At 42.9% G+C, this 27,983-nt stretch overlaps 1 protein-coding gene and 1 long non-coding RNA gene across 4 annotated transcripts in view; one reads left to right on the top strand and one right to left on the bottom strand.

Moving 5' to 3' along the window:
- TTC7A (tetratricopeptide repeat domain 7A) overlaps positions 1 to 27,983 on the top strand; it is a 169,190-nt gene that overhangs the window by 46,524 nt on the left and 94,683 nt on the right. For all 3 annotated transcript variants that reach the window (XM_035320722.1, XM_035320723.1, XM_035320724.1), the window contains 3 exons: positions 7,716 to 7,820; positions 18,364 to 18,481; positions 24,855 to 24,912. In XM_035320722.1, coding sequence (XP_035176613.1) covers positions 7,716 to 7,820; positions 18,364 to 18,481; positions 24,855 to 24,912 — 281 coding nt within the window. The remainder of the gene's footprint in view (positions 1 to 7,715; positions 7,821 to 18,363; positions 18,482 to 24,854; positions 24,913 to 27,983) is intronic.
- Positions 230 to 14,594, bottom strand: LOC118163770. The gene is made up of 3 exons (XR_004749180.1): positions 14,354 to 14,594; positions 3,267 to 3,331; positions 230 to 346 (listed from the first exon to the last, which is right to left on the bottom strand). It is a non-coding gene; the product is annotated as an uncharacterized LOC118163770 (long non-coding RNA).

Genomic DNA, 27,983 nt, shown 5'->3' with positions numbered 1-27,983 from the left:
CTGCCATGCACAGACAGGCTGGAGCCTGAGTGGCAGTGGTGTGAGAGCCGGATGCCATCTGGCAGCGTCCTCGGGCTATGAGATGAGCCACTGCCCTGCTGCCAGGGCGAAATGAGTGCAGTAGGTTGCATCTGCTTGTCTCGAGACTTTGGAAAAGTAAAAGTGACCTGTATCGAGCAGAGTTAGGGGGAGGGAAAGGAGCAGACCTTTGTTTGCCATGTGAAGGGTGGCTGGTTGGGGCAGACTGCCTCCGCTGCTGCTTTTCAGCTGAGCAGCTTGCACTGGGGATGGTGGAGAAGACCAGCACGCTGCGGTCCTGCAGACTGGGGCAGCTCTGCCGAGGTACCTGCAGGTGGAGGCAGAATGATGGTAGGTAGCATCAAGGTGATGTGCTACAGGCACAAGGAAGTGAAATAGGGCCTGCGTGCACTTGCAGGCATTTCCCTGGCCTCAGACCAGTTGGATCAGTTACATGTTCCCTTTTTCAGATCCCTGTCCCCTTCCACACTTAACTGCCCCACATGGGACCCAGCCTGGGTGTCTCAAAGCGTCACTGGAGCTCTTTGGGATTAGAGACTCAGAAGTGCATGGGGTTGGACTCTGGCTTAGATCAACAGTGCTCGATGGTCTTTCTGGATCTGCGTCACGAGTGTCTTTTTACCTGAGATACAGCCGAAGGGAAATATAAACTGATAAACAATGTGCCTTGTAAAGGCACATGCAAAGCAATGTTTATATGGCTCTTCTAACTAACAGCCCAAGGAGACGAGATCTGTATTTAATGGCAGTGAGGTGCTGTTTTCCTGAGGGTGGTGAGGGAGGATTTGTCAGAGATAGCTGTGAAATTGTGAATGATGAGGGCACTCGGTCTGCAAGTTCTGGGCACCCCAACTGAGCCATTCAACCTGCAGCAGTCTCACGGTCATTGCTCATGTCCAGTGGATATCTATTATTATTAGTGTATTCAGTACATAAAACCATTTTTTGTGCTCAAATTTAATAGTTCTGCTCTATTTTTTTTTTACTGTATTAAAAGCTTTAGGGTTGTTTGTGTTTCCTGACTAGAGGGGTAAGGAGTCGTACAGTCTCAGGCCAGCTGAGGAGGTAATCTGCCCTTACCCCTCACTCCTTGTGCTCATAAAGGGGATGAGGAGCAGCAAGATGTGCATAGGGAAAGGGGTCCAGAGCAGGTGAAGGGGTGGGAAGAGACTGTGGAGCTGGAAGCAGTTACCTGGAGGCAAGGGCTATGGTCAGCAGGCCTTGTGCTGGGGTTGCTGATGGAGGTTATGTGTTCCTGGGGTGCCTGGTGCTCAGCTGTCCAGCCACCCTCATCCAGGGTTTGCAGAACATCCTCAACCCAGTGCTTTCCTTTAGGACAGCAATTGCATGAGTCCACAAATAATTTCATGATGGCTGATCCTGCCCAGCCCCTGCTAGCCTGTACTGAGGATGCCCCAGGGACAGTAGCCAACATTACTGTATAAATAAAAATGGTTGGCCATAGGGGGATTTATTCTCCAAGGGTGGTACCTTGCAAAACCAGGCAGATAAATCTGCTTTTAGCTACACAAAATGCTCCCGTCTCCTTTCAGCCTTCCTGTGTTTGTTCATCTTTAAGGCAAAGAGGAAGAAAGAGGCACGCTTGTCTACCTGAGTGATTTTCTTAATAACGTAACACTTCAGGAGGTGTCTGGTGCTACACAAAGGGAAATAATCGCATCCTCCTTGGCATCTGTCATTCAACTGCTTTTCTGAGGGAGCAGGGTCCAGCTCTCACAGAGCCAATCGTGCCATGTCACTGTGTTCCCCTTGGCTGCTCAGCAGTGGAGATAATGCAGCCCTGCCCAGGGCTGGTGCTGGCAGCATTTTTAGGGTTTTGAAACCCGTCTTGGACAGACGTGAACTTTGATTTTCAAGCCTTTTGCAAGTTGCTGATACGCGCTGGTCATAGCCAAATAGTGTCAAGCTAATGTCTGAGCTGCTGCTATCTGTGTTGCACCCAAAAAAGGAATGCTTCCACTTATTTAAAACAGTGCAGCAAAAGCAGATGTCTGTAATAGCTTCAAGGAGCTTCGAGTTTGACTCAGCCATGCCTGTAATGCCGATATACAGCTTTCCAGAAGGTTAGAAGGAAAGTTATAAATACATTCGATATATAATTCTGCAGCAACAGCAGACGAATTTTATGATTTAGGCTGTTCCTTCTGTTGGTTTCCTCGCAAAAGCTTAGGCTGGTTGCTAAGCAACTGGCATTAAAAAAAAAAAAAAAGGAACATTTCTTTTTGCATTGCGGGCAGGAACCTTGGGAGCAGCAGCAGCCCCGGCTGGCTCCTTAAATAGCATTGCTGGGGAATGAAAGTTAAAATATTGAACAGGCATTGGTTAAAGATCCTGTTACAAAGGTCAGCCATCTAGGGGTTATTCAATAGTTTGGTTTCTTTTGGTGCAAAAGGGAGATTAGAAGGGTGTGTGTGTGCTGTAGATAGTGCTAAAAATGGAAAGCTTCCTGCCTGAGCAGAGTACCTGGGTGGGCTAGAGAGCTGCCTTCAGGCTTAACTCTCCTTTCTTGACAGAAAGTGTGAAGTGGGGTGTTTGTCACATTAGCATGGGCAAATTCATGCTTTTAAATCCCAGAATGTAAGAGGTACTCCTAAAAGTGCATGTTTGGAGCTACTTAACTGCAATGCTCTGATTTGCTAAGCACAGGGTAAAAGAAAAGGGGAGCATCAGTCTGTGTTGAGAGAAGTGAACGTCTTAAGAGAATAATATTCATGCTGAGGGATTCACAGAAATGTAGAAATTCAGTGAACAGCGAACATCAGAACAGCTAATTCCAGAGTTCTCTGTTGCTGGCTCCCTCTCATGTCATCTTCCCTTGCTGGTTCAAGGTCACTTACAGCTAAATGGCTGTGAATCCCAGGATACAAGGAATACTTATTCTTGCGTGTTGAAAGATTCGTGCCACACACACAGAAACAATCCCTTTGAGATGGTGCAGTTTTTAAGATCAGACAGGATGATGCTCGAAGAAAAGCAGTACTACTTGTGGAGGTTTGTCTGTACTGGACTGCCAGGTGGATTGGGAGGGAGGCTGTCTACCAAAACGACCACCTTGAGGAACGTTTTCCCTCCGGCTGAAAGATATTACGAAGGAAGCAAAAAAGTAGAAAGACTTTTGGAACCTTTGCAAGAGACGTGCAACTGTATATGGTTTGTCAGGTCTGCTTGGCATGATTTACTGTCTAGAAATTCTTCCTTTTACTTACATTTATGGTCTCTTTATCTTCTAAGTGTGAAATGAATTCTCTGCCATCCTCCTTTTCTTGCTTCACTGTGGTATGAGAGGAAAGAATGATAAACAGTATTGGAGTGCACTCAAGATTTTGCCATCCGTTTAGGTAAATGCACCAGCGGTGCAAAATCTCTTGAGTCTTTTGGAAAAGTTAAGAAAGAAAACAAACAGTAAACAGTTCTTCATTCTCTACTGGTCATGTGCAAACATTGTTCAGGAACACACTTGTGTCATTCACCGTATAGTTAGCAACTGGGGAAGGAGAGTTGTGTTTAGTATTTGGTTGGAAGTTTTTCTTTGTTTTACAGGATTCAAAACCATGACAACTTTAACTGCTCAAGGAGAGGTGTCTTCTCCATCTTTCTTCCCAGTAGCTTCCTTGCAATTTGTCGCTGCAGGTTGCGAGGTGCCGCCCGTGTATTGAATGCCGTACATAGAGCCCTTTCAGCTTGTACTGAAAGCAGCCTTTCGTGAGCGTTGCCCATCGCTTCCCAGCACCTGCCTTTACTAATTTTATTTTCAGAAATTATTATGGAGCACACTTGTGATCTCAGCAGAAGGAAAATATTGTATGCAATTGGGTGAAGAAAAAATAACAGAGAACAGATACCTTTAAATATGGGACTTAAACATGTACCAATAGTGCCATGTCCTTCCCCTGTCCCTGTTGCAAAAATAACAAAGATGTTGTGTGAAAGATGGAGATGTCCGAGTCAGGTAATCGAGGTTCTGTCTTTCCACTTTTTTTTTGTGTGTGTGGGGGGGGTTTTGTCCATTAAGGCAGTGTTTTTACTCTGTATCCTGATTTGACTTCTGTGCCTTGCTTGTCATAACAAAAAGGAGAATTGTCATGAATCTCCTTAAACCTGATGAGGATCGCAAGGCTGAGAACTCAGACCTCCCATTAAAAAAAAGCTGGAACCCCCCACGAGGCAGCTGTTGGCAAGCTTGCCGTTTCTTTAAACTATGACTTTTCAACGAGTTCCTGTGTGTTTTAGGGGGACTCACAAGCCTTTTTTTTTCCCAGAGAGAGCCCAAATGAGACCCAGAGGCAAATCCTCCTTTTCCTGAAATCCTTGAGAACTGGTTCTGGTGCAGCTGTTATAATCCAACAATTAGAGATCTAAACAGAAAGAACGTAAACCATGGCCTGAGTTTTGATGTGAGCTGTGCTGAAGCTCTGAATTATGAGCAGGAAGTGTGCAGTCACTTGGAGTTCAAGCTCTGCTCTTCTCAAAACATGCCTCACCAATAAATCTAATTATTATTGCCTTGCAGTGAGTCTCACAAACAATGCACTTGGCTGCCTGGTCCACCCACGCTAAGTGAAAGAATATGTACATTTTAATTACCAGATTATTTCAGTGTTACACAAACATGGTTTCATATTAAATATTTTTACAAACCAATGACATCTGTATTCAATACAGGGTGGATGATGTTTGTTCCCTACCAATTAATGCCTGTAATGAATATCTGTATTACACCTTGGTATATGTATTTCTCGCCAGTGTCCCCTAAACAAAGTAACGGTGGGAGTGAGATGTTATTCTTTCTGTAGTCACTCCTTGACCACCATTTTCGTCTGTATATAATTTCTGCTGAGTAAAGTTTTCAAGGTGAAATTTTGTAGATCTCCTGAATTCTTAAAATGCAGCTGGGGAAGATCACTTCATGTCGCCATGTTTCTGAAACCATTTCTGCCCTATATGTTTGATTGCAAACTTTACAAACTTGCCTAAATTAACATAACTTTGTAAATGTTTTAAGAGCTGCATGAAAACTAGCTCTGACTTTGTCAGTGTTGAGGAGCTCCTTAGCACATGCAGTAAAGTGGTTCTGCGCAGGAGAGGAATTTGGGCATGGGCACAAGGTGGGTTTCTCTGCTGTGCTGCATTCAGTAGTGGCTGTTTTGTCCTTGCCCCCCAAGCAGGCTCTGGGCAGCCTGCAGGAGCCCTCTGTGGTTTGAGGCAGGTGGAGGCAGTGGCGCTGGCTGGTCCTGGTGACCAGCCTTACTCCACGGGCAGGCTGCAGATGGGGTCCGAGCCGAGCTCAGCAGCAGCTGGCAGGGAGCTGGGCTGCATTGCTTCTCTCCTGGTGCGGACCCTGAAAGGGCTTGTGGCTCAGCCCAGCTTTGAGCAGGCACCTCACTGCTCTGACTTGTGCTCGGACCAGCTGTGCTAGCCAGCAGCGTGGCTGTGGCAGCCCCAGGTGCCTCCTGCTTCCTCCTGTGGGGAACAGAGAATCCCCCACCATCAACCTGCGCGCATCTTCTCAAAGCAGTGACACTGGACAGGATTCAGTCTTGTATATGCCTGGCCTTTTCATTTCACTTTTGTGTGGTGGGGTAGCAAGGGCTGGAGGCGTTCGGCTGCATATACACTGACTGGCAAGGTGCACATGGTCCTGTGATACTGCTTGGGTTTCTCTTGTCTGCAAACACCTCTGGGCCAGAACAGAGGGCAGGAAGATGATGTGCCAGGTTAGGAGACGCTTATGTGCTTATGCTAGCACTTAAAACACATGGAGTGGTGGCACTGGGAGTACCAGCTCCCTGCAGCACAGCCAGCCTTCTGTAAAGGAGGAATAAGATGCCATTAAAACCGAGACACTACTTGTTCTAAACAAATAGGTGTCAAGAAGGTCCATTCTGAGGGACGCGAGTCATCTAGTAACAGCAGAGTGCGGTGATGTGTTTCTTGCTCTTCTTCAGGATTGAATTACCCAGGCTGGTATTTCTGAGAGGGGCGAGGTACCGGGTAAGCTCCCATCTCTGTTCCGAAACAGGCATCTTTCTGGCTTCGGACCAACTGTTGAATGATGTGTTTGGAATTGTAAAATAGCAAAATTTCATTACTTGTATTGATGATATCTGATGCTCTGCATAGGTGGGAGCAGTCTGGAGAATGTAGGGCAAGCTGTTGCTCTTTTTTAGGCTACATATTTGAGGCTACATAGCAGGTACTCAAGCTTTTCAAGCAGGAGGCTTTGCCTTGTGCTGCTGCGGAGCCTGTGTGTTCTCTTAAAAAGCTCATTGTTGCCTTGTCATGTGCAGGACCACTGCACATGGCTTCTTCCCTTTTTCCAGGCTGCCTTCCAAGCCAATTTTTCTCCAGGCTTTGAATCTCCTAGCAAGAACTGGACCTCCAGCTCTGCGGAGAGAGGAGGAGGCAGGCTCAGGCAGCCTGCTGCGGCGTGAGGGAGGGGAGGTGCTGATGGCCTGTGGGAGTGTGAAACCGTCATGCGGGGCTGCCAAATGCATGGGATTAGAGCAGGCTCCAGGCCCAGCAGCATGTGCTGACAGGAGCTGCGGTGGGGAGGGCCCTCGTGGGCCAGGGTCAGGAGGGGATGGCTGGGACCTGATAGGAATAGCCGTTAGTTTGGCTCTGCGAGCTTGTATCGGTGTGTAAACACACCAATTCTGTATGCCAGGAATATAGAAAGGTCGTGACTATGTAACGTGCTGCTGGGAGTGAATACAAGTGAGAGGCCCGTGTGCACATTGGCAAGGAGGTTGGGAGAAATGCGGCATTGAGGGGCTCTGGGTCGTTTATGAGGAGAGTTGGAAACTTCAAAGAAACTGGTTCAGGGGGGATAGGGTGGGCTAGGAAATTGGCAGGGCCGACCAAGCCTTCTTTCTCACCAGCATCTCACACCAGAGCATTCCTCATTCCCCATTAAACTGCTGAAATACAGCAGCCGTGAATGATGTTGCTGTAAAAAGCGATGTTTGTAGAGCACATGGAATATCCAAAGGGCTATGTAACTGCTAAGCTTAATAAACACCATTTATTAACGGCAACCTTACTCCAGGAAGAGCTCCCCGGGCTTTCTGTCTAACACATGCTCTCGGACCACCCGCTGCACACTGCGTTGCTCTGTAGTTGCCTGCCCCACCCTTTGCATGGTGAGATCCTGGTTTTATTCTTGTATGCTCGGGACCTGGAGAAGACAAAAACCAGTCTACAGAACAGATGACTTTAGCTACACAAACCTTTGTCTGACAGGTTTTTTAGTTGGTCTAAAATGTAATGTACAAAAGGATAAGCTCTTTATGATCTCCTCTGGTTTACTGGAAGATGGTTGCATGCAAGGGAAACTATATGGCAGAGTTGTTGTGAGTTGGAAGGGCAGAGTTAAAATAACCAGTGTGTTGATAGCTGAAGAAGACTGTTTCTTGTAAAGTGCACAGCCAGTGCTGGTTCTTCGGCATACTTCTTCAGAGCGTGGGAAGCATGTGTTTGTGTGCGCACATGTGTGTCTGTGTGTGGAGGTGGGAGTAAAGTTGCTGACATTATTTTTTTTTGTAATTTCATATCACTGTTTTGTAGATTTCACTGAAATACCTTGCTTGGGCTCTTAACAGCATTGTCTAATCAGCCTTTTTTTCCCTTCCTCCTCTCTCTCCCCTTCCTCCCTCCAGTCAGCATATGCTGTATCAGTGCTCAAGGAGTGTGCTAAGCTGCGACCAGCAGATCCCACCGTTCCTCTTCTGGCTGCCAAGGTCTGCATTGGGTCACTGCACTGGGTAAGCAAGCTGATGCAATTTTTATTATGTTATGTACTCAATGCTGCAATGACAGTACGATAGGGTAGTAGCAGTGAGTAAGGAAATGCCTGTTAAAAATCACGCACGCACATTTAAAAGAAAATCTCAGGAAGAAATACTGCAGTAAGTCACTGAAATTAGCTTTGCTGGCCTGTTATAAAAAGGAGGAGGGGGAAAAAAAACATAATGGTTATTCTGGGGACTGCCTTTTCAAGTGAGTATCCAGAGCTGAATCTGCCACCCTGGTAGCCCCTTAAAGACAAAAGTTAGTAAGTTGGTCCAGCCCTTGGACCACTAGATAGTTGAGGTCTGCTGGATGACTCAGTCTTTTGTTCTTGAAGTTCCTGTGTCAGTGTTTTCTGTGCTGGATGTGTTAATGTATGCCCCATTCAGAAGCAGAGTGGGAGTGGAAGTCTGTGCCTGTGAAATTCTGATTATCCTAAGGAGAAGAAACATCTGTCAGTCTTTTAGTGCTTGGTTTAATTAATTGAATGGCAGCCTGCTGTTCTCACCTGTCCTCACCACGAGGTGTCCCTGCAGTCAGTGAAGGATTATAATTGCTAATACAAGTAAAACAAAGCTACAAGAAAGGAAAGCATGAAAGAAAATACCAGAAGAATCTGCTCAGATTTTGGTGACAAGATGTTCTACCTCCTCCCCAGGCCTCTACAATCCCTGTCTGGTGAAAATTGGTATTGAGCTGAACTTAATTGAGTAGTATCAGTTTAGGGCCTCAGTGCGGGCACCTGGTTGTATATGTTTTTGAATGAACTATACTGTTCAAACTGCAATGGTTGAACTGATATGTGAGTCAGCAAAAACTAGAAAGCATTTTGTTCTAGGAAAAAATCTTTCAGGTCTGAGGGCCTTGAGGGAATCCTTGCTGAACTATCTAACTTACAGAGCAATTTAGCTCTCTTGTATCCTTAGCTCAGTATGTAAATTTTGAGGTCTGACATAAAATATTCACAATGTAAAATAACATTCACAGTGAAGCAAATGCTTTTTTCTTCTGATTCTTAGAGGTTTCAAAACAATATGTAAGCCGGACATTACAGCTGTGTTGAAGGCTCATTAGCATAGCTGAGGTTTTCGAAGGAAAGTCAAGTTGTTATTAGCCTAAAAAAGCAAGTATATTGATTTTTTTTTTCTCTGTATAGCCTCTGAAGTTAGAGTTGCTTCATGGGCTAAATTCCTGCTTTCCTCTAGCCATACTAGGGAACTTGCACCCTGACAGCTTCCTCTAGCAATTCTACCATCTCAATGCTTCTCAGGAGGAAAAAAGCCAGCAGAACAGACGTGAAATTTAAGGGAAATCTTTCTGAGATCAGGGTAGGTTTTGCTTAGGAGCCAGAACTTTAATATGGGAGTTTAACTTGGGATCTCCGTACTACAAGTAATTCTTTTACTCTTCTGCTTTCCCGCTCTGTGAACACAGATCCAACAAGGTGGGAAGGAAAGCCAACAAGTGCTAGGAAAGCCAAAGTCTGCCTGCAGTTGAGTCTGGTCCCCATTCAGATGGACCTAATCAGCTGGAGAAGTGGGTCAACACTTCTTAGTAAGTTCAACAAAAGGAAATGCGAAGTCCTGCACGTGGGGAGGAATAGTCACATACTGGCATGCCAACTAACTGGAAAGTGGCTTTGCAGAAAAGGACCAGACGTTGTCCAGAAAGGCTGTGGAATCTCCTTCTCTGGAGATACTCAGTACCTGCCTAGATGCCACCCTGTGTGATGTGCTCTGGGTAACCCTGCTTGGCAGGCGGGTTGGCCAAGATGATCTCCAGAAGTCCCTTCCAACCTCAACCATTCTGTGACTTGGGGGCTGATAGACACGCAGAACATGAATCAGCAATGTGCCTTTGTGATGAAGGCCACCAGCATCTTGGGCTGCATTAGGAAGACAACACTGCTGGCAGGTTGAAGGAAGTGATCCTCCCTTTTTACTGAGCCCTGGTGCATCTGAAGTCCAGTTCTGGGATCCCCAGTACAGGATTCACAAGGAAGTACAGGATGCACAAAGACATACTGGAGTCCAGTGAAAGGCCACAAAAATGACTTCTCACAAAGGGACTGGAGCACTGGAGATACAAGGAGAAACTGAGAGAGTGGGAGTGCTCCACCTTGAGAAAGTGGCTCTGGAGGATCTTAGTTATCAGAGTATGTAATACTTGATGAGGGGAGAGAGAGTAAAGATGATAGATTCTTCTTAGTGGTACCACATGACAGGGTGAGTGTTTGGACTACAGGAAGATTAATTTACACTTTAAAAATACTTACTTTTACTGTGAAGTTGCTCAGACAGTGAAACGGGTTGCCCAGAGAGATTGTGGAGTCTCCATATTTGGAGACACTTGGAACTTAAAAATGGTTTCTGGGGTTCAGTTGTTTAACTCTGCTTTGAGAAGGGGAGTGAATGCATCTTGTAATACTCCGTGCTAGAATCAGGATCCCTGGGATGGTGTCCTGTTTAAGAGGAGCAGTGCCTTTTAAGGAAGGCACTCTAACAGACACTGGGTCACTGGTGTTTGTTGAGGTGAAAGGACCAGGTTTCTGTAATGCAAGAAGAGAAAGGTCAGGCTCCTTCTCTTTCATGTGTTACCCTAGTGTTCATGGAGCTCTCACTAGTGAAGACTAAAGTTCAAGTGTTGCCCTTAAATCTGCCAACTGCGAGGGATGAGGAGTTAGATGTGCAGTTATGAGCCCAAATTGAAGATGCTACTATGGCAGGGAATGAGCAAAGGCAGAATTTGTCCTCCTCGTTGTTGCCTCTCAACATCTCTGTGGATTCACAGCTGACACATAAAGAATACTTTGCTATAAGGACATTTAGGAAAGGTGAGACTGCAACAATCACATCTCCATCCTCAGGCAGTTTGGTCTCTCTAGATTTCTTATATGTGACAAAAGTGTAAAAGCAACAGTCTAACCCTAATAGCAGAAGAAAGAAGGGAGAAGTGAACTGTTTTTAACTATTTCAGAGTTGTTGTTTTTTTCCCTTGTAGCTGCTGCTTTTTCATTGTGTGAAACACTTTTTGGTGTTTTTGCATCAGAACCAGGTTGCAGTTTGAAGTACAAACATGATTTCACAAGATGGTAATCTGGAGTATAGCCTGTGGTTATCTAGAGTATAGCTATATGAACTAAAAACAAATAATATTCTTCTCCCCCTTCCCTTTCAGTCAGTGGTCTATGCTATTCCCTGATACTAAACTTTAGTGATACCATAGAATAGTTTTAATTAAGGGGAGCCAGAGAGAAATCTGAGTATCTTTTCAAAGAACTGAAATTATAGGTTTCCACATCTTGCAGTTAAAGGGATGCTTCTGATATTACTGGCAAACTCCTCTGTGTAATAAAGACCTTCCTGCTTAGCAGAGCTGTTTTTCTAAATGTCATCTTTGCAGTAATTATTTGCATTTAAATTACATGGCAATCAAAACAGAATTGAATCATTTAAACTGGAAGTGAACAAGTTGATCAATGCCAGTATAAATAGAAAGAAGGGTAGGCATGGCACTGGAACAGCCTAATGGACAAATATTAACGGTTACGAATTCTCAAATGCATCTTGCTTTTCAGAACATATACTTCCTAACTGAAAAATTAATTGTTTTATATCTGTGTACTTGATTGCTAGCTAGGCAGAAAAAGGGTGAAATCAGATCACTGTTTATACAAATGAAACAGCTAATTTATATATTTATATGTCCTGGATCTGCCTATTATGTGCTTTTGGTGCAGTAGTGTATTCAGTTTGTTTATAGTCCATGGACAAGCAGTAGTTTAGTCTTATTTCAGTTACTAGCAATAAAAGAAACCACTAACATCGTTTATGCTGCTGGATAATTGCAGAATGTCATGAGGAACACAGAACAGTTTCTTTCCTGATTAATTTAATGGTCATTTAACTCATTTTGCTGCCTCTGTACATGGTATCTCCACACACATAAAGAACCAGAAAAAACTAATAGAATTGTACCATAGTGATTTACAACATTGAGAGTGCCCAGGTCACATCTATGAAATAATCTCTCGGTGCAAAACAAATCAAAGTAGAAACATGCATGCGTTCATACTGTGCCATGCAAATCAGTACGTAGCAGAGCCTGATGTGGAAAATAGCTGAACGTCCTCAGCTTCTGTTGTGACGGTATGACCAGATTATTAGCTGATGTAAATTGGCCCTGCTCCACTGCCATATTACTGGCACCATGCTGGCGTACGTCAGCAGATGCTCTGCCCACTCGACCACTAGCTTCCAGGATTTGGCCTGCATTGAACAGCTGAGTGAGGTAAGGAATGTTTTGGTTACCGTTTTCAGAATTACCATTTTTTGCAAATTGAAGAAAAAAAAAAAAGCAGACTGAACAGCAAATCAATACATAGTTCTAAAGCTTATGCCAGTTATCTTAGAGGACTAGAAAAGCTCCAAAACAGTGTACCTGTACAGACTACACTTGTGTGGCCAAGATACAGCTAGACCCATACTTAACAAAGCTCATGACACAATTTTCAACGAAGTTGGAACTTTTATATTGTATTTAGCACATTACACTGGAATGTTTTAAAGGACTTTGTAGTGAGCTCAAAATCACTTTTGAGGCACCATGCTGCCTGGCATTCTGCTTTGCCAGGGTTTCAGCGCAAGAGTTTAATGAACTTACATGGGAATGTAACGGAACACAAAGGCCATTTTTTGTTTAGCCAGCTGTCTTTTAGCTTTCCAGAAAGCATTATGAAATTTTGGACTACTGAAGTTCATTGTCATTTTAAATTTTCATAGGAAAGTTGCTGTAGCTGAGAGGGGAATGTCCATGCTGCAGTTGTCCTGTCTTGGTCCACCACCAATTCAAAGGGCCACCTACTAAAAGACTTGCTGCAGCTTCCTCCTTTTAATAGTTATTTTAATAGTACGGTAGTGGTAATTTCACTGCTAATCTAGGTTCCCCAAGATCCTGTTTTGGCAGATGTTCTGTTTTTGGTATTTTTACATCTGCTTATAGACAAGTGTCAAATACTGATGTTCTCCATTTTATGAGTCTTATTTAAAGGCATTTAAGGTTACTAGGATGCTTTCTCGTGTCTTTTACTCCATTGATTTCAATGGAGGCACGTTGAAAACTTAGTAAATACACATGGAGATAAATGAATTACGGTCCTAGGATAGGCTTGAATCTTCAAGGACTCTGGTCTAAGAGTAAGAAGACATGAGGCATATTCTTACTATTTTTGGTGACACGCAATTGATACCAGAGAAGTAATATTGTAGTGGTAGACTTGTGTAGTGTCACATGATGCCTGTTATCAGCTTGTATGATCTTTAGGAGGGACTTCATCCCATGGCAAAAACTGCATTGCAAGGTAGTACTGTATCTCACAACCACTTCCCTCACTTGGTTTGACTTACAGATCCTAGTGTGGGGAGGTGGAGATCATGCTATCAGTCAGGGTAAAGGGAGAAGAGAGTAGGGTCAGGCCAGGCCAGACCATGCACGGAGTCTTAAAGAGTGTAAGATGTCCCATGAGGTCAATACATGATGGGGGGGCAGATTGGCAGGATGAAGATTTAGAGCTGCATACTTCTGAGGTAACGGCTTATCATTCATTACTTTCACAGACCACTTAATCCGAGAGCGCTTCTCTCTCCTTCTCTGTTGTTGACCCTGTCACTACAGATGATCAATGATGTGCATGTGCTTGTACCCCGTCACCTAGGAGCCCTGGAGTTGCATGGCAATGCTTAGGTTTTACTGTGGTATGAATAACATCGAGGGATCAAATCTAGTCCCATTATCTGAGTTATTCCACCTGCTAAGCAGACTCTCCGAAGGACTGACATCGCTGTGAGCGAGAGGCTACTGAGGAAGCAGGGAACTGTAAGAAGCCTAGAGATTTCCTCCATCTTTTAAAAGAGATTCTTGCTGCCATCACAGCTACTGTTACTGGGGCAATCCCAAGGATTTCAGATGTCAAAGGTGACCAAGAATTTTACTTTCTATAAATTTTCTGTGTGAACAAACCATTCTTGATGCAGTGAAGGAAAAGCCCAAATGTTACTAAGTGCAGAGGGCTGAGCTTACATGCTGAGTAGATTGTCAGGCTTAGCACTGGTGACACAGATAATGCTGAACAGACCAACAATAGAAAGCACTGGAATACATATTTCCTGACATATATAGCATGATTTATGTTTTATGCTGCAAACAGCTGTGGGACAAAGGCCTTTCTGTTACACTACACCTTACTGGTCACTCTCTTCGTATGATGTATTGTTCCTCTTTTTCCTCATTTTCCCATTATTTATTGTTTTTTTGTTTTGTTTTGTTTTTTTCATCTTCTTTGTATTAGTCTCCATGCCTGCAGTCCAGTATAACAAAGATAAGAAGCCAATCTACCGAGTTAATATCATATGCAACATTGTGTAGATCCCCTGCCTGTAGGATTTGGATCTCTTATGTTCGTGGGCACGTCTCAGCCTTGCTGCTGTCCAGACTCCCCTGTTTCACTAACCTTGTATGCTGTCCTAGTCCAGTGTCGCTCGACGTGTTTCCTGCCTCCTCCCTTGCGCTCTCCTTTTCAGTGCAGTAAGGTGCCATTTCCGTGCTGCTGTACAACATCAATTTGCTTGTCTTCACTTGTTCTAAATCCGTGCTGGTGGGAGCTGCAGCACCCGCTTGCAGTCCTGGAGGGTGTTGATTCAGTGGGGTAGGGCTGGATCTTGTCTAAAAACAAGCTGGGTGGTGGCGGCAGGCCAGGGAACAGCACCTGCTGTTTCCCACTCCCTTGTCGGTGTGCCCCTGGGCTTGGCTCGAGTGCTCACCCAGACCTGTGCTCAAATACCAGCAGTAGCTGGAACAGCCGCTCTGTGTTTCAGGGAGAACATCCCTCAGGGTTGTGCAGCTAACAAATGCTCCTTTTTTCATCAAAGAAGATGGAGGGGGTGGGACGGGGATAAGAAAAAAAAACACAACACAATATTACAGTCCCACAATATTACAATCTTTATCAGTGTCTGCTCATGGCTTGGCAGCCTGTTTCTCTCCAGGTGCCATGGATGTTTTCCTTTCTGGTGTTGAGGAGAGGTTGCTTAGCTAGTGCTTCCAAGTGCCTCCTGACAGGTTATACAGCTTCAGTTCAGATTACAAGAAGTTCCTTTCAGGATGTTTTTCCCTAACACCTGCATTCTGGGCTCTCTTCCATGGAGGTCTCAAAAGGTAGAGAACTTCTCCCTGCAACCCTTTGCTCAAGAAGCAATTCAGTGTGAAGTATGCAGAAGAATATAACAGCAAGGGCCAGATTGGAGGTGTACCTCCTTGGAGACTGTTTTTGCTTGCTTCTGAGGGAATAACAAGTAGTGATTCTAAAGAAACTGAACTCAAGCTGTTACCAGTCCAAAGAAATCTCTTTTCTGTAGTTGGCTTCCTTCTTTGAAGTGAACAAACCGTTTATGTTCCTTTGTGCTCAGTCTGGGCTGCTGGCTGTGCGTCCAGAGTAGGCACGGCTGTCTTCTCCTCATACACCTTCCACAGCTCAGCTCACTTCTGTGTTCCTTGGGCTTTGCAACTTCTGGGAGTCCCCTGGGGTGAGACTTGCATGCCTGGCACCATGTGGGGAGAGAGGAAAGGGACAGTAGCTCCTGCTGCTTCACAACACATGACAGCCTGCCTGGTGGGTCTCTGGGGGACTGAGGCCTTGTTCATGGGGCCTTAAACCCTCCCTTTCCTATTGCTACAGCAGAGTGGAGGAACCTCCTATGCTTTAGGACCCCCATGGGCACAGCTGCGCTGTCAGATCACAGCTCAGGCTGGCTCCTGGGCCCTCACTCAGCACAGCACAGCGTGCAGGGGAGGATTTTTCACCCCGAGCGCAGGCCGGCATGGGGCAATTCGCACAGTGGATGATGAGAGCCAAAGGTTTTGCTTTTCACGCCTGCCCAGAATGATTGAGGAGTAGGCGAGCTGGAGAAGAGGGGGCAGATGGCAGTCACAGCAGGGCTGGCAGGGGACGTGGCTGAGTGCTGCAAGGAGGAAAAGTAAATGTTCTCAAACAGAACCAGCTGCTGAGCTGTGCTGGGCTTTGCGAGGCCACTTGTTTTCAAAGCAGCCTTCAGCTGACCCAAGTTTGCATTTGTGGAAGTGTTTGTGGCTGGTCAAAGCGCCATTAGTGTTAGTATGAATAAATGTTTACCAGAATGGTTGTGCTAGAAGTGCTCTTTCAGCCATTCTGAGAAGTCGTGTTTTTAATTATTCATACAATAGATTAATCTGGCACTCACAGGTGGCCCTGGGTAACTGGCAGGCAAGAAAGCTGAATGGTGTGCTGCTGATTTATGCAGCGTAGGCCATCAGTCAGGGACTGGAAACACCATCAGGTGACCATTCAGAGAAACAATGGAGCAAAATCTCTCCAATTTTAAATGTCTGCATTTCAACTCCAAACCTTTCATTTAATCTCTTTTTTCATACACTCTGCCCACTCCTACCCTTGTTCACTAGTCATTAGAATTCCTTGTATAGTTCTTTTCTTCATCTAATGGAGACTTCTTGGACGAAAGTGTATGTGGGGAGAAGAGGAGAAACAATGAAGAAAGAGTGGGAATATTACTGTTTATGATGGCAAAAGAGGTGCATAATTAAATTTCTGGCTGCAAAGATTTCATGCTTTACATAAAAGTTCCTGAGAGCTGAAGAATTCAGTTATTGTTTCATGTGAAGGTTTTTTGTGTGTTATTTTTTTCCTCCATGCTGAGTCATGGGACATTTTCTTCTTCCATTGTCCTAGGCAACGGTCCAGAACATGCATCAGTATGTGGCAGGGAAGTCAGTAGGGCAGCTTACAGGATTAAGTCTCTTGGAACAAACTTCAGTCTTCCTGATGTGATTGGGAGTTTAAAGGGTCTCATTTGAGCATCACTGAAGGAAGCAGAACTATTTCCAATGTTATCAGTAGACTTTGGATTTTGCCATTAAAGATGATCTTTGCAATTTGCTTGGTGGCCCCAAGTATGTCTGTGAGGGGGGTTCCCCTATTTCAGTTAGTAGTTTCCAGACTCACAGTTGACTAAGAAATCAGCAGTACTGTAAAGCTTGCAAAGTGCAGCGAAGGATTGACAAAATACATGTTGGTCATTGGGCTGACTGGTCTGAAGCTTCAGAAGTTTGAAAAGTATTGGCCTGCACCTAATCTGAAGTGCTGTGGCCTCAGGGAGATGCACAAGCGAGGAAATGACCCAAGCAGTGGAGCTTGTTCACTCACAGACTTTCCAGCCTTTCTTCATACTTAGATTAACAGTGAAGACCTCCTTATGTTTGATATCATCTAATAAATGCCAACTTGTCTGTTTATGTAACTATTAGTTAATGTCATCACCTGAATGCCTGCAAAGGATGTAACAAGGAGCCCCCTTGACAGGCTAATATATCAAGTAGATTTTGCTCATAAATAATGTATGAACATATTGCTGCACAAGGAAATTTTCTGGTCTGCTGCTCCATTTTTTGGTTTCATTTCCTTACAGGTGACTCCTCTTAGATGTTAAAGAACTATGAGGTGCTGTAGTCTGACAAAGCTGAATCTTAAGAGAGTGCATTTCTGTTACAACTGCAGTACTTGTATCTAAAACAGTTGGATTCCAAACAAACAACAAAAAAGGATTTTCTCCAAACAGAGTAATTCCATCCCAGAAAGTTGTCTGTCTTGCCATAAAAGTTTCTAAGAGTAGGATTTTTTTGGTATCAGTCTGGTTATTGATTAAAGGTTACACTGATCATGGCTGACAGGATCTGCAGACTGCCTTGTACACACACAAGATGTTCTTGTAGGCTTTGTATCTTTCAAGCCTTACGTAGAAATTTTACCTGTACCTCTCTAACCTTGATCTTTCCAGCTATGTGCAGTCTACGGTTCTTAGTCTTTTCTACATTTGAAGGGCGAGTGATGTTAATGAGAGTTTAAGTAGTACAGCATTTCAGATCAAATTTGGGTCCTGAATTCGCTGCCTCGTTGTGGTGGCAGAACTGCAAGCAGTAGCTGAACTCAGCTTACAGTGAAGAACTTCCTTGTTTTGTAAAGTTTTAAAAGGAATTAAAATTTGCTAGGATTTAGAAGTGTTGTACAGCAAACCTAGATGGTCTTTGTTTAAAGGAAGATACCTGTTAGACCTCTCAATGTGCTGCCAGCATGGTATGTAAGTGGTTAGTCCATTGGTATTTGATTGCATGATTTCCCTGGAGGGAAACATAAAAGTAAGAAATTGTCCTTCATTGACATTAAACGACTGAAAAATGTTTAGGGTGGATGCTTATAACAAGACCAGAACTTTTCTGAAAACTGTGAATGTGCATCAAAGTCTGATAATGTGGCCTTCTATGTTCTCCTTTCTGTGAGCGCTTACTGTGGTCTCTGAAAGCCTTGTTATGAGTGGCTCTCAGATCTCTTACTGATACATGTGTAAGGGGATAGCCTTATTGAAGCAGGTATAGCAGAAATGCATATAATTGTCAACCTGTCATCTTTTGCAGCTGGAAGAAGGAGAATGCTTTGCTAAAATGGTGATAGACCTGGGTGAAGATGCTGGAGAGTCCCTAGCAAAGGGTTACCTGGCACTGGGTCTTTCATACAGTCTTCAAGCTACTGATGGTGAGTTATCCTGTTTGTGGGAAACTTATTAGAAACTGTGCTTTTAGTGATGAGTGGTCATAGAAAATTGCAAGACCAATGGGGACTGTTCACTTGCTCAGAGAACTTTATTCTGTAGTAACAAAAACTAAGTTTTTAGGTAAAGGAGGAAACACGTCATTACCTAGAAGATGCTAAGCTGACTGTAATCAATGATTCTTGGTGTGCTTTATTTGGATTTTTGTGATACATTTCGTTCACTTATTTGCACAACAAAAAGTTGAACTTTTGATTTATTTTCATATTTTTGTCACCCACTCATAAATCACATAAAGAAATATAATCCAAGAACTGGAGGCAGAAATGCCTGACTTCAGTTCCTGGCGTGGTACTGATTCCCCACAGAGATTCAGCCTGTGATGCAGTTTCTTTCTCTGCTTAGAAGTAAACAAGATAAAAATATCTTTCTCATTGGTACTTATGGATGTTGACTAGATACAATGTAAGACTTTAACTTTTTAGTGTTGACTGCGTGGGTTTTCTGTGATTAGACAGCGTGCTTCTGCAGAATCGGTGCATAGTAGTTTGTAGGGTTGAAAGTCCTGGTGTTTAGGAGAGATCTAGATTTGACCTTCATCACGCTCACAGCTGGGTACAGCTTTGCTGCTTCTATGACTTCTGCCATAGGGAGCAGGCCTGCTAACATAGTTTCTTTGAATAATGGCTGAGCTAGTTTGTTTCCTAATCAAATCAGCAGTCCACACCACATGAGAGCAATGGCTTTTCTGTCAGATGTGTTCCACAGAAACAAACTTCTTCCAGCAAATAAGCCTGAAACAAAGCTACAGTGACAGCCTGTATGGAATCATGAAAGTATTCTGGTCTTGCAAATTACATCAACATTTTGTAAGGCATGTATTTGAGGAAGCAGCTTGTCTATTTCAGCAGTGCAAGTCAGTGTATTTTTTCAGGCACATCTGATCAGGTGGTGTGAGAACTGCTTTCCAGCATGGAGGATAACGTGCAGCATTGGTTTTTTCAGTTCTCCATTTCTCTGACTGAATAGTTCCCCTTAGGAAGTTCATATCAAGAAATGTATGTCCTTCCTAGCCTGCCTGATTTTTATTTTTATTTTTTTAAGATCGTTAAACATTGAGCTCTGCTTAACAGCCTAATTCCTTAGGGCATTTTGCCTAGATTTTGTTTAAACTGTCCCTAAAGCTATACAAGATCCCAGAGACTATTTTCAGAGATAGAAGGGTTTGTGTGCTAACCCCATTACAATCTATTTATTATCGTCTATGGAAAGAAGAAAGTTTCTAAAGAATGGAGTTGTAGAGGCATGTGTTGTGCTCTAAAAATACTTTGGTACACCAAAACATGAGTTGGGAACTTTTTTTCTTCTGAAAGAGAAGTCTTCCATGAGTGTTCAAGAGATTAATTCGGAAGACATAGTAAGTGTCCTTTTTAATATTAAGTAAACAGTCTTCTTAACAGTTGCCTTGGAATTTTGTCCAGATTAGTATCTGATTTTGTTCTGAAACAATGGAATATCTGCCTTCTCTTCTTCGTATCTCTAGCCCCTAAATCAACAGGGCCACTCACACAGTTCACAAGGAAAATCTGAAGAGTGTATTTTCATCTTCAGGCTATGTTTTAATAAAATGTATCACATCCTTCCGAGGCCTACTTATGATGATGACAAAACGGAACAGCGTTTTACTAGAAAACATCAAACTTGCACTAATGAGACATTTTTCACTAGTGTTGTTAATAAAAAGCTTATCTCAGTGTGGAAGCAAGAATACATGTTGAAGGGAAGACAGCAACCCAGCTATTAATCCTGCTTCATAGTGTCAGTCATTTATCACTGTGTTTATACCAGTTCACAGTGACATGTGCAGACACACAAACATCTGTCTATATATGATTTCCTTAACTTTCTACTTAAGCTGATTTTCAGTGAATCAGAATTCTAAATGACAGCTAAGTGTTTCAGAGGCATTTAACCAATTGCCTTATAAAGCTTACAGCAGTTTATCAAGATGCCTTCCAACCAAGGTTAGGCTTTTTCTCCTTAATTTGTCATTTCAGTAAATATTTATTATCCTGTGTGACAAAGGCACTGAGGAGTTGTATTAAGCCCTTTCCTATGTGGCTGCTTTTTATCAAGCACTTTCTGCAGAAATGAGAAGAGAGAATGCCACTGGATGATGATTCGAAGCACTTGTAGGAGTATTTGATAAAGTCAATTTACAACTGTTAGATTTACTCCTGGATGAAGTAAGATTTCCTGAAACTTGTGCTGCATAGTGGTATGTAGTTTCCAAGTTCTTAATACCTAATTGCATCGTTCTTGAAAGAAGGCTCAATGAAGTTGCTGAAAGATGTGTCCTCAGAGGAAGTCACCACCACTTTTGCCTCACTCTTAAAAGCACAAGTCTCTTGTTCATACAGAAGGTCCATCCATCTAAATTTTCTTTATCCCAAGTGTGTTCCCAATGAGGCAATTTCAACAGCAAACCTTTTTCTTGCTGCTTCTAGTTTGTTTTGACATAAGCTGTAGTGTCAACTTTGCTTCCCCTCGGTCTCATGAAAAATTCGTTGAAGACGGGAATGTGAGATGAATTTAACACAGGCTAAAGAGGAAAGACAAGTTGAGCATGCATTGTAAAATACAAGTGCTGCTCTTACCTAACATCACCACTGCATGTCTCATTTTTAAATATTTGTAGGTTAACAGACCCTCACTCTCTTTACTGAGTTGAGGAGAGTGTTCTGCATCTCTGTTTTCATTTAGAATTTCGGTATAGGGTCACAAATCAGAGACTGAAATGGAAACTTTTCCTAGCAGTCCTTGTGGGTTGTATAAATAATCTATATACTGACATTACTAGTTAATGTTAAAACAAAACTAAAAGTTAGATATTGCCTATTAGTGAATAAACCCATCATTTTTGCATCTGGAGATAACAACTGACACGATCATTAATTTTAATTCTGGGTGCTAAAACTGTTTAACTTGCAGTATTAGTTATCTTAACTCAGGGGAACGGTTTGGAAACCCATTGGTGTGTGCAAAAGGCTGTATGTATGTAGGTGTATGTAGGCTCAGATCAGAAATGTATTTTTGAAGTTCAAATCTCGATCATCCCCACTTCTTAACATTGTGATTCATGTGACAGACCAGTTTTGGAGAACACAAACTGGATTTCTTTTCTCGTAGAACTGTGCTACAAAAATAAACCTGGTTATGTTGCAGCTGCTCATGGGGGTTCAGTGCAGGGGACAAGACTGGAATTAGACCCTTGTCCCCATGTATGCAGTGTTCATGCTGATCCTCAGCATTGTTTCAGTCCGTGCATTCACACCTACTGTGCTCATAGTGGGTAAAGTTGAGTAGATGCTGAAAATTTGTTAGTGTCATTGGCCCTAGAGAAAGGAGCACAGCTTTAGAGATCTAGTTACAGTCGTCTAATTCTGTCCCCTTAGTGCAAGCTTTTCTTTGGATGAAGTGGGAGCTTCTCAGTGATCTAGGCAGGTTGCAGAGACGGTGACTTCTCACTACCAAAGAAAAAAATAATTCATTCCGGTAGGGAGATGAAGAGGATGCATGAGGGGGGCATGGGAGTAGGAGGATCTTCCACAGGTTTTGTAAATTTGAGGCACAAATATTAACCACTGAGTCATATCATCACTGTATGTATTCATCAAGCATATAAATATTATCTAGGATGGAGACCTAGCGATAACTTGGGGGAGGAGCAGTGGGAAGAACCTAAAAGATTGCAGTAAACATGTTTCCAGGCTATTAAACGTTTCAACTTAAGGCTCCTGTCTGCCCTTCAGTACAAATATACTTGGGAGTTTTGTTCACCTTCTTAGCATGTAGCTATTATAAAATATATGTAAAACCAACTTAAACGTGCTAAAAATGCACTCAGCAGTTGCTGCATGAAGGGTACGGGGTCCTTCAAAATCGACCTTCCAAATTCTGATCTGTTTTTTTTCTGCACTTTGATTTAAAAATGTTGCAATGCTGAGGTAACAAACAATGGCACAGCCTCTCTTGCAGCCATAGATTTTGTGTAGAAATGTGGATTTCTTTTCAATTTTAAAAGAGAGGGAGGAACTTAACCGTTACTGTCCATGAGATACCTCTTAACTGCTTCCATTGTTCCGTACATGGCCTTTGTATGTGGTGTTTGTGCTTGGGATTGGTCATGAAGACTGTGTGGTGGAATGCTGCAACAGAGCCTGAGAGTCACATGTTGAGCTCAATTTTTGTTTCTTGTTGAAATGAAGTCATACTTCTAGTGAACTTGCTCAGCTGTCTCCTCGGTTTGCATTCGCCCGTATCCTGCCCCAAATCGCTCTTCATTGTTTTTTTTCTAGTATTTCTCTTCAAAGTGTAAAGACTCTTTTGCCATAAATAGAAAAACACAAACTTAATTTTGTTTATCAAAATCTGGCACAAATCTAGAGACAAACAACCAGCTTTCCAACTTAGCTGCAGCTGAATATGCAGCTCATATTGTGGGAAGTGGGACACGCGTGTTGCTTTCTAGCAGTGCAGAGTCAAAGCTGAGTGTGGTTGTAGAATAATCACTTCATTTCCTCAACATGTTTTGTGCTCTTACTTTCTGACCACAATTTAAACAGCCATCAGTCAAAAAGTCTTACCAGACTGAACCTGAAAGTTCTTTTAGCTTCTCCATTTTGCATCTATATTTGAGGCAAATGATAAAATCTCTTTACATCTTCCTCATTGTGTGGCATCTCCAGAACTGCTGTTACTTACATAGGAAATCTTGCAGTTTCCATAAGAAACAGAACCTGGTATTTTTCTGGGTGAATGTTTATAGCTATAATCAAATCCTTTCCAGTGTCTCCACAAGCATTTTTATGTGAATGTCAATATTAATTCTTTTTTTTTTTCTTTTTTTTTTTTTCTGTAAGCTCTCCAGCTCTGTTACTCTTCAGTATTTGGCAGTGGACCCGAATATAGAACTTAAGGCTATTGAGAGTGAAGTCTTTCCAGTGCCTTTTTATAAATGTTGCATTTTGCAGGAAAGCGCATGTCTTCAAATTCATTCTTTAAACTACTAATTTTTTGTTCAGTCTTTGCTATGTAGAGCAGGTTTTACGGCATAAGCAATTTGTGATCTTTATGATTTGGGAAATCATGAAGATTGCTGTTCTTCCCAAATGAAGCTGGAATTTTGAAGAGCTATTGCAAAGTGTTAGGAATAAAAAAAAAAAGGGTCTGGTAGCTGCTTACACAAAATAAATTATTTGTAATGTTTCATTAACTAGTGTGCTGCAGAATCTAAAGAAAGTGATTATCTTTGTACAACTTTTAGAAGAATGCAACTCTTTCTTCTTAACTTACAAGAATACTTGAATTTTATCTGGTTTTGTTGCTGAAATATGTGCTATTTTACAATGTTTCTATTCTGGAGCGTAGATTGACTTGACATATGAAGTGAAATATATTCATAGGTGGATGTTTGGTGGATTAACTACTCATCACCTCTTTGTATTGTTGCTCAGTAGCTCTCAAGTTCAAGACAGGTAGAACAAGAAACTTCTGCGATGTAAAATCTGGAAACTAAGAACTGGAGCAAGGCAGCCAGTATACTTCTGAACTTTTATTGCTAGCATTCTGCATTGAAGAGAGTCCTGTTTCTCTATGATTTTCCTCTATTCCCTTTGTTCTTGATGGTAATGATATCTTACGATACCCTGGCATAACAAGAACTTGATGATTTTTCTAATAAAAGCTGGAGTTAATTCACACATTGAAAAGTGAGCCTAGGATCCTTAGTCAGTCAATTAGAGGCACCAAGTAGGGCATTAATGAGTGGCTAATGCCATACCTGAAATAACCTAAAAGTTTGTTGTGTTATCAAAGGATTTGTCATGGAGCTGCAGATCTGGCTCCTGGTATTCCCTGTTCGACCCGCAACACCCACCTACTTGAAGATGGTGGTGGTGACAGTCTCTGTCTACAAAGTTGGAACATCCTGCTAGTTAAGGCCTTCAGTGTATACGCTGGCCTGGCAGAGGGCCTGGCACGCTCATTGTATGTAGTTAGCATATGTCCCCTTCTCCTCCCAGACCCCTTCAGTGACATATGTTAACAAAAATGCTTCAGGGTTTCAGACAACAGAGTTGGAAGAATTTTTAATAAGAATAGAACTGAGAATTTGAGTTAAAATACTGGTTTTGTACTGTTCTTTAAAAACAAAACTGTATGTTTTCCAACCATGACCATAGACACCACCAGGTTTCTACAGTTTTTATTCTCCTGGTTTGAAATACCCTGCACATTTTTTATTGAATCTGAAACATTGAATTCAGCTCTTAAATCACATCGTATATTGTCCTACAGCTACTCTGAAGAGCACTCAGGATGAATTAAACAAGAAAGCACTTCAGACTTTGGAGAGGTGAGTAGGAATCTTGCTGATTCTTGCATTATGTAGTTCTTTTGATGAATCCAAAATAAATTATTTTTAATGTGTGTTTTCTTTTTTTTTTTTTTCTGTGTGTGTGTGTGTAAGGCTATGCTGTCTGAAATGGTAAAAATAGTTCAGTAGATTTCAGCAGTCAGTAGTCTGTCAAAGCCATTCCTGTGATGGCAAAATGTGTTGATTATTTAGCTGAATATGAAGGTGTGAGTATTTGTTCTACCATTAAAAAAAATAATAAACTTAGCTCCCAGTTAGCTGTAGTGAGGTCTACAGTGGTGGGAGATGCAGCTTCATTACGTGGTGCCAGCCGGAGAGTGTGGAAGGCTGGTTTTGTTTCTGTCCCTGTGTGAAGTAGGCCTAAACACAAAAATCCCTCTTGGTGGGAGAATACCATCACCGCTGAGGTGGAGGCTGCTGTGGGGTCACCTGGCATCAGTGTGCCTAACAATGGGACCAGATGATGGCCATCCTAATGAACGTTTGCACAAGCTGTTGTATGACAAGAGCTACAGAGCTAGCAACACAAAGTAGTCTGCACTCTCCTGTTACTCCCCAGTGTATTTCGTGGGGTGTCTGTTTCAGTCAGTAGCTACACACTGAAAGTACCTGTGAATTAAACTCCTCTGCAACTACTGCTTCCTCCAGTAAAACTCCTTTGGTAGCGTGAGTTTAAAAACCCTTTTTGACAGTTCTGTTGTGGTAGAGAGGTGAGGCGCAAGTGACCCTGTTACCACTAAGCCACATCACCCAAAATACACCAGGTGTCGGGGCTGTTAACATTGTAAGCACAGTTGCTCAGATGGCAACTAAATGGAAGCTTATATGGTCAAAGTCTTGGGCTGAAGTATCTCGTTCTGGTTTTAGTGTGGTCATAAGTGCATTACAAAAAAATGAAAAAGATCTGAGGTTTTGATGTGTGGGTGTAGCAGGCTGAACATGGTACTGGATCCTAGCTGTTTTTCTGATGCTGAGCAAGGGGGAGCCCAGCATATTTCTCCTGCACTGTTTTTGCAGTGGTAGCAGGAGCACATGCTAGTGGAAACGTACTTTTGTCAAGCTGAAAACCCCAAATGTAATTCTGGATATTTACCCCATGGGGATCTGAAAGATTTAAAAATGTGTATTTAAAAAGACAGTCATACTGTCACTATTTAGATCAGGAGTTAAGTATACTAAGGATACTTTAGATTAGGAGTAAGTATATAAAAGTAAGTATAAAGTCACACCAGTTCCCAGACTCCAATGTAATACCTTCACTACTGCCCAATTTTTCTGTAATTGCAGTACTGCAGTGCTTTTAAACTACATTTATTTTTATCCTTTGACCTTTCCCACTGGCTGTGGCTTGTTTTCATGGTATCTTAATTCTAGCTAGGAAGCAGACGAGGTTCTAGCCAGAAATTAAGTATTCAAACTTCAGCCAGAAGCGGTGTTGTGACAGTAGCTACTAGTATCTCTATGCCTGGGTTTGGTTTCCTTTTATTTTTTTTCCCCTTGTTTTCCACCTCTTTTTGAAGTACATCTAGGATTTCTTAGGCTGTGGTTTGGCCGGTAGCCATCCTTATGAGTGGTCTTTTGAGCTGGAGGCTTGGATCAAGTATTTTTCTAATACCTTTTGAGGAAGCAGAACAGTAACGTAATGACTCTGTCTTTTTCCAAAAGCACCATTAATCTTTTCTCCCATACACCCACGTGAACTTTCCTGTTATGTATTGTTGGAGAGGGTATTGAAGGTTTCGCAGGTGCTGCTTGCAGAAGAGGTGGCTCACCCTACTCCAACAGTTTGGGGCAAAGCTGGATTCTACCTTACGGACTTTTATTTATTATTTTTTTTAAAGTGGAGAGAAGTGACTTGCCTTTACTAATTGTACCTGTGCTGTATTTGACATTGCTTTAGAATCCTTGAGTGCTATCTTGACTTGCAGAGTTGTAGGGCACATTCAGTCCATGCTAAATTAATTAGTTCTAGAGCCATTAGTTACAAAAGTCAATTCCAACAGGTTCTTGCTCACAGGCCAAGATGGCATTTGGGAGGTGGCCACCATTAAAATGGTCTGTGATTTGTTTCCTGAAGTAATTCTGTGACTTTTATTTACTTGTTTGTAATTAGCAAATGAATAGTTCTGGCAGGGTTTCTAACCTCCAGCCTTGTCAGCCTGTCAGTTCTCCCTCATAAAGGCTTTGACCACCTTCCCTGTCATCCTGGAGCACAGCCTGGGAAAGAGGTCGGCAATGTCAGTCTGCTGTGAGGGTCCTTTCTGTTTCCCAGTGTGTGGCGGTTTGCTGTGCGACAGAGCCAGGAGCGAGCATCATGTGTCTGCAACTCCCTGTGGATCAGTGGGGGATAATCCACTGGTCCTGAGCTGGGCTGCCCACGTGGCACGAGCCGGTGACCAACGCTGCTCCTAGTTTAGTTCCCCAAAACTTGTCTGCACGTTGTTCTGTTTAAGGGCTTCTCTGCAGGCTGCAGTTTCATGCCAGCTGCCCTGGCTGTGTCCATTCCTGCTCCCAGTCTTGCTTGTGTGAAGGGCTTCCACGCTGGGTGCTGGAGTTGCTGCAGTCCTCAGTAGCCAAGCGGTCTCTGCAGTGTGCCCCTCTGCCTGGCATGGACCAGAAGGTAGTGTCTGAGAAGTCCAAACTGGTTTAACAGGAGAAGCCCTAGCTTGAGAAGCAAGGGCTTTGGTTCTGGTCCAGGCTCAGCTCCTGCCATCAAATCCTCTGTCCTCCTGCAGTGTCTTCCCTTTCCAAATCAGGAGTCTGCTGCCAACAACTAGACTAGAAGCTGTAGGGTGGAGGATATTTGGTGCGTTTGGACATAAGCTGACATCACAGGTTCCTGATCTTTAGTCCTCCACATGCTCATAGTCACAGTAATAGTAGAAACAATGATTACTTTTCAATGCTAACCCAACCCTCTCCTGTAGTTTGTAAAGTGTCAGTATTGGAACAAGCTGGACAATGATCTCCCCTCACCCAAATTACTTAAAATAATGCTTAAATGGTTTGTGTCACAAGTTAAGAGCTACTTTCTCCATCAGATATCTAAG

The sequence above is a fragment of the Oxyura jamaicensis genome, chromosome 3, assembly GCF_011077185.1.
Source record: "Oxyura jamaicensis isolate SHBP4307 breed ruddy duck chromosome 3, BPBGC_Ojam_1.0, whole genome shotgun sequence".
Classification (NCBI taxonomy): Eukaryota; Metazoa; Chordata; class Aves; order Anseriformes; family Anatidae; genus Oxyura; species Oxyura jamaicensis.
This window is presented reverse-complemented; position numbering and strand designations above follow the sequence as displayed.